Below are 5,609 nucleotides of genomic sequence, written 5' to 3'. Positions count from 1 at the left end.
CACATAGCCCTGTCCAGTAGATGGAGACATTAATCCATGTACAAAGGGTAAGAGAAGTTTGAATAAAGGAAACATGTTTTCACTTTTTATTCATGCCACTCAAAATTAAAACCCTAAGATGCACACCAAAGGCCACACCTATACAGTATACACCTGAGGCCCAAAGAACACAACCAACTGGTAAAGCATTTAAAAGGCATTTTAATAATGAGCATACACCGTATAATCCTATATTTGGATCTCTGAATAATTTATCAATAAATAACAATCAAAAATACAATTATTTCCACATTCCCCCTCTCAGAATTTAAACAAGCTGCACTCAGTAAACTCATGAATATGAACAGATAAGACAAACATACATATAATATGGGATAGAAATACAGATGATTCTTTCATGAGGAATGATACATTATTTTGGTCACAAAAAAAGTTGTCAGGCTCGAGATTGTATAAATTTATCATTTAAGTAACCGTAAAATATGCATTAATATAACATCTTAACGTGTTCCAGTTTTATGCATCGACAGATCCAGCTGATTGATAGTCAAGCTCCTTCACACAACCTGTGCTTAAATACCCTTTTGTGTATTCATCTTAAACCTAATCTATTAAACAATCCCTCAAGATAACTCACAAAGTGCAGTCTTTCACCGTGGGATAACGTGTGCAAACTGTAAAAGGAAAGTGTCTATATAAACATATTAGGTACTTCAAGTATCAGATCACACCCCAATATTTGAAAAAAAGACATTTTTTTTTCTAGTATGAATGGTTATCGTAAATTTGGATATCTTCCGCTACTCGTGGGAAACAGGCACAAATAAATCATTCCCTTTGTATGAAAACATGCATTGATGTCATTGATATCTAAGGTTCCACATGCGTATCTAAAGCCATGATGATACAAAATGCTAAACATCCCCTGTTTTCTGCAATCATTCTTGCATTCCTTATACTTTTGGTTCCTTAAGGAAGTCTTTACTTTTGGCCTTCTTCAATACTCAGTCAAGACAGTCATTTAATAATATGGAATAAATTAAAATTAAAAAGGATCATACATCATTGGGTGAAAAACAAATGAATTATATATATAGCAACTTAACTACATACTTTCCTAGAATGAGAATGTTTCATTGCATGTGCGTATTCACGTCAGTGTGCAAACAATATGCTGGGAATGAGGCTTCCTGTCCTCGGGACGAGACTCACTCGTCTTTCTTCTCCAGGCCGCTCTCTGCTCTGAGAGCCTGGCTGCTGGCTGAGATGTAGTCTAGCCAGTGTTTGAGGTCCTCAGGAAACTCTGGACATGTGATCTGCGCACACACACACACACACACACACACACACACAATAAACAAACTAAAAAGCATGGACAGAACACAGGATAAACCTTGGTTTCTCAATACACCTACCTTTCTTTTGCACACAAACTCTATGATTTGCTCGGGGCTGCAGCGCACCACGTTCTGCCTGCAGAGCATGACCGCTGAGATGAAGCCGTCCCTCTTAGACACAAAGCGCTGTTCCAAATAAAAGGCCTTCTCATCCCAGCCAATAACTTTGGTCCGGATCTCAAAGGGCTCGCGGAACGCCAACGAGCGCCGATAACGGATAGTGGAGGCCCCCACCACCATCCGCGCCCCCAGCCTGTGTGAGGCCATGAACAGCCCATTTCGCATGTAATGGTGGAACCTGGCAAAGTCACACTCCCTCAGGTAGCGGGAGTTATTCATGTGGCCCATGTAGTCCAGGTCGTGGGGCAGGACCTGACCATCCACACTTTGTTCGGCCATAATATCCCCTATTCGGGGTTGAAACCATGCCTGGAAAAAAACTTGGGCCCCTCGCAGGAAGTACCAAACATCTACTGTGCAGAAGAGCAGCAGGAGAGCACCCACCAACAGCAGGAACATGTCTCTGCAAGGAAGCAAGCAAGCCAATGAGAATTAGCATTAAATGCCAATAGCATAGAACATTATGGCCAGCAGGCATTGTAGCAGCATCCTTATGAGTGTTATATGTCGAAGTGTGTTTATATTTTAAAGTTCGGACGGGGATGCATTTGGAAATTGTTCTGCTCTGAACACTACTGTATTATTAAATACTACAATAAAATGCAGCTTTGACCTCAACAATAACATCGTGGAATAAAAACAGTAAAGTATAACCTACTCGTTTGTCTAATTGATATGAGAACACACCCAGGCCCAATAAAATTATGGATTCGTGCCATCACCAATTTCAACCTTGAGGATATGGACGCGCTGCCCTATGTGCTGCAACAGGATCCTTCTGTAACAACCCAATCTGTTAGCCGAGCTAGCTCCCGTTAGCCGGTGGCGTAGTCGCCACTGATACTACGAACGAGCAGGTGCTTACGCCTTATCCTTCATTGTTCACTTCGGATATAAATAATACGAGCGACACGTTGAATAATCTAAATATTTCACTTACTATGTCTTCGGAAAAAAAAAGTGCTACCATGGGATGCGCTGTCAAAATGAAGAAGCCGGTAGATAGAGAAAGCTTCCTACTTCCGGGAGAGGCAGGCTTGGACAGAACGTCAGCCTTCATTAGATAAACGAACCGCTTGCATTTCTGAAGGTCTAGTGGGTTTATACCTAACACTTAGTTTAAACTGTAGAGTTGTTTAATTATTTTTCGTATATGTTATATCGATATTCTTGTGAATGATGTAGCCTATACTCGGGACAACTGCATTGACTTAATTTAATTATTAATATCACCAAAACATAGGATACACCTACCACTGTTGAGCATATCTATAGTGTTCTCAGTCAATTTCATAAAGATTCTGACAATACCATAAATATATTATATGTACACATGTATTTCATACTTGGCCCTTTTGTGTTAATTTTGCTGTTGAAATAACTGGTTTAAAGTGGAAGCGAATTATTAGTTCTGCTGAGGGATGTAAGTAACCTATTCACATTGATTCCCACCGTGACCCTGTTTTCGTCTCTATCCCATCATTGAGCCCATCCTATCTGCATTAATCCACAAGGTTTAAAAGTACTTTTCTTTCTTCCTACCCATCTGAATCCCTCAGCTCATTAACCACCACCTCTCAAGCTCCACCTTTACCAGAAGTCATTCATTAAATCATAATCCTATCAATTTTGTATTCTTGTTGTCAACAAATATAATTTCAGGGATGTTTGATCTCATGAATGCTGACAGTAAAAGAAGCCTGTGTTGATTCCAAGAAAAAGCTTTTAATCAAAAGGTAAGGCACAACTGGGTTCACATTGTAGTGTCACACAGAAGCCCCACGGCTGACCACGTCCAACCGCAGCTACATCTCCTTTTCATAAGAGAATGTTGGCTCACAAAATAGAAGGCGTAGAAAAATTGGTCTCCATTTCCAAAAAGGGTTCATGGCCTGCTTCACTTGTTTTTGTCCTCCAGTCCCCCTTCTGCTCTGAGGGCTTGGCTGCTGGCTGAGATGAAGTTCACCCAATGCTGAAGGTCTTCTGGAAACTCAGGGCACTCGACCTGCAATGAAAACGCCATCAGGAGTTACAGCTGCCATGTCGGAAGCAAAGAGAATCAGAGATATCAGCCGCCATAACTAAAAAAAAAAAAAAAAAAAACGGTGCAGGGGACATACCTTCCTCTTGCATAGATGCTGCATGATCTTGTCGGGACTGCCTCGGATGATGTTCTGCCGGCAGTACATCACAGCGCACACCAGCCCGTCCTTTGTGGAGACAAACCTCTGCTCTAGGAAAAAAGACTTTTCATCCCACGTGACGATGCGGCTGCGCAGCTCGAAGCCCTCTCCGATACAGAGGGCCCTCCGGTAGCGGACGGTGGTGGCCCCCACCACCATGCTGGCCCCCAGGGCTCGGAGCGCCTTGAACACGCCGTTGCGCATGTACAGCGAGAAGCGGGCAAAGTCACACTCCCGCAGGTAGCGGGCGTTGTTCATGTGGCACATGTCGATGTCCCGGGGGAGGACGCGCCCCGCCACCACCTGCTCGGCGGTGACGTCCCACACGGGGGTCTGGAACCAGGCCCGGGTGAGGACGGCGGCGGCCCGCAGGAAGTACCACACGTCCAGGCAGGAGAAGAGAGTGAGCAGGGCCACCAGGACCCACAGCAGCCACCACATGGTTCTGGGGGAGGCAGGAGCACAAGGGCATGAGACCGGACGGCACATTGGATGGTTGGGGAAGAGTGAACAGGGAGGACCCAAGAAGGTGTCGGTTTACCGGAGTAGTTGCCAAGAGGGGGTTCAAAAGGAGAATCAGTTCATCAAGACACCTACTACTACCATCTACTACAAGCTACCCACTAACTCACTAGCCACTACTGGGCTGAATGGCTGAAACAGGGAGCTTTAATGGGCTTAGGGGCTGCTGTGTTGTATAATGTGAGCCTGCGAAGGCATTTCAGACTATAGGGGTGATTAAGGAGAACACAAAAAGATATAATATACGGCACGCCTACTTTACACTCTGGACCATACCATGGTTACATTAACGGTGTGCACTGTGCAGATATGAATGTACTTGTCCAATCATGTATACCCTAATTGACTACATTTGAACCACAATTATCAAAGAATATAGATTGAATTATTTGTTCCACCACGATGATCCCAACGTGTGTTGTCTGGTTGTCTTCCCTCCTATGCAGAAGACCTGAGGAGTGTAGGCTAGGGTACGTACGAACATTGTTGTTGTTGCTGCTGCTTCCCCACAATTGACTCGCTCGCTGCTCTAATAAAGAAAATATTGTTACTTATATTTTGTACCTATAATCTTGTTGGCTGTTCTCGAAACCTCCACCCGGTCTATAGTATGGCTCTCACGAGTCACAGTCTCGACTTATTGAAGTTGGATAGCTGTTACCACTCTGTAAGCTATTCAACAGGTTTGGCTGGTAAATCAGGTACTGGCATTGAACAAGTCTGCATCATCGAAGAAAACTGGCTACTGTACACAGTAAAACATCCTACTTTTTGGCTGCGAAACGAAATAATTCAGATTGATATTTGATATATTTCCATAGGCTCAGATACGAAATAATGAACCCTTGGAACTAAATGGTACGTTTACTGGGACTGCACATTGGTAGTCTTAAGATACAAAACAAAAAAGGGAAAAGGTCCGAGATGTCTGCACGACATTATTCATGGATTATGTGAGGGGTTTAAAATTAAGGAGAACGAACATTACTTGCATAGCCTACATATAGTTAGATACTCTGTAACCGATAGGTCCTGCATGTAGCTACCTCAGGTTGTTTTACCAGCTCACAGGGGGACGGAATGGAACAGTTTACAAAGACATTTAACCAACATGGCAACGAATAATGTCCTATAGGTGTGTCAATCATACTACTTACGTCGTATCTTAAGTCTTAACTCCCGTGTTTTTCTATCTGTTGACTCATTACAAAGTTACCGCAGTGTCCATGGTCCATACGGGATTTGCACGGAAGAATTCCGGTACGTAGGAACCCCAATGCAGGCTTTTAATTGGCCGACGAGTTCAGCGTCATGCGTAAGCAAAATAATGGTTTGTACAAAATTATACCTGTGTTTGATAAGTAGCGGTGCGGAACATTATTATTTT

The 5,609-nt window shown here is 43.3% G+C and overlaps 2 protein-coding genes across 3 annotated transcripts; both read right to left on the bottom strand.

Annotated features, from left to right (window-relative positions):
- Positions 1-14: 14 nt before the first annotated feature.
- On the bottom strand, positions 15-3,122 carry LOC130388372 (protein THEM6-like). 2 transcript variants are annotated; one of them, XM_056597843.1, is made up of 3 exons: positions 2,176-2,451; positions 1,416-1,920; positions 15-1,316 (listed from the first exon to the last, which is right to left on the bottom strand). In XM_056597843.1, the coding sequence occupies exons 2-3, from the start codon at positions 1,914-1,916 to the stop codon at positions 1,209-1,211; spliced, it is 609 nt and encodes a 202-aa protein (XP_056453818.1). In that variant the 5' UTR covers positions 1,917-1,920; positions 2,176-2,451; the 3' UTR covers positions 15-1,208. The 2 variants fall into 2 exon arrangements, with proteins under 2 accessions (XP_056453818.1, XP_056453817.1); XM_056597842.1 differs by lacking the exon at positions 2,176-2,451 and adding an exon at positions 2,458-3,122 and having other exon boundaries at positions 18-1,316.
- Positions 3,123-3,229: 107 nt separating this feature from the next.
- On the bottom strand, positions 3,230-5,491 carry LOC130388370 (protein THEM6-like). Its single transcript, XM_056597841.1, has 3 exons — positions 5,380-5,491; positions 3,638-4,145; positions 3,230-3,522 (listed from the first exon to the last, which is right to left on the bottom strand). Exons 2-3 carry the CDS (start codon positions 4,139-4,141, stop codon positions 3,415-3,417), a joined length of 612 nt encoding a protein of 203 aa, XP_056453816.1. The 5' UTR covers positions 4,142-4,145; positions 5,380-5,491; the 3' UTR covers positions 3,230-3,414.
- Between the last annotated feature and the right edge of the window lie 118 nt (positions 5,492-5,609).

Source organism: Gadus chalcogrammus, chromosome 8 (genome assembly GCF_026213295.1).
Source record: "Gadus chalcogrammus isolate NIFS_2021 chromosome 8, NIFS_Gcha_1.0, whole genome shotgun sequence".
NCBI lineage: Eukaryota > Metazoa > Chordata > Actinopteri > Gadiformes > Gadidae > Gadus > Gadus chalcogrammus.
The sequence above is the reverse complement of the archived record's forward strand: the minus strand, read 5'-3'. Positions and strand labels throughout refer to the sequence as shown.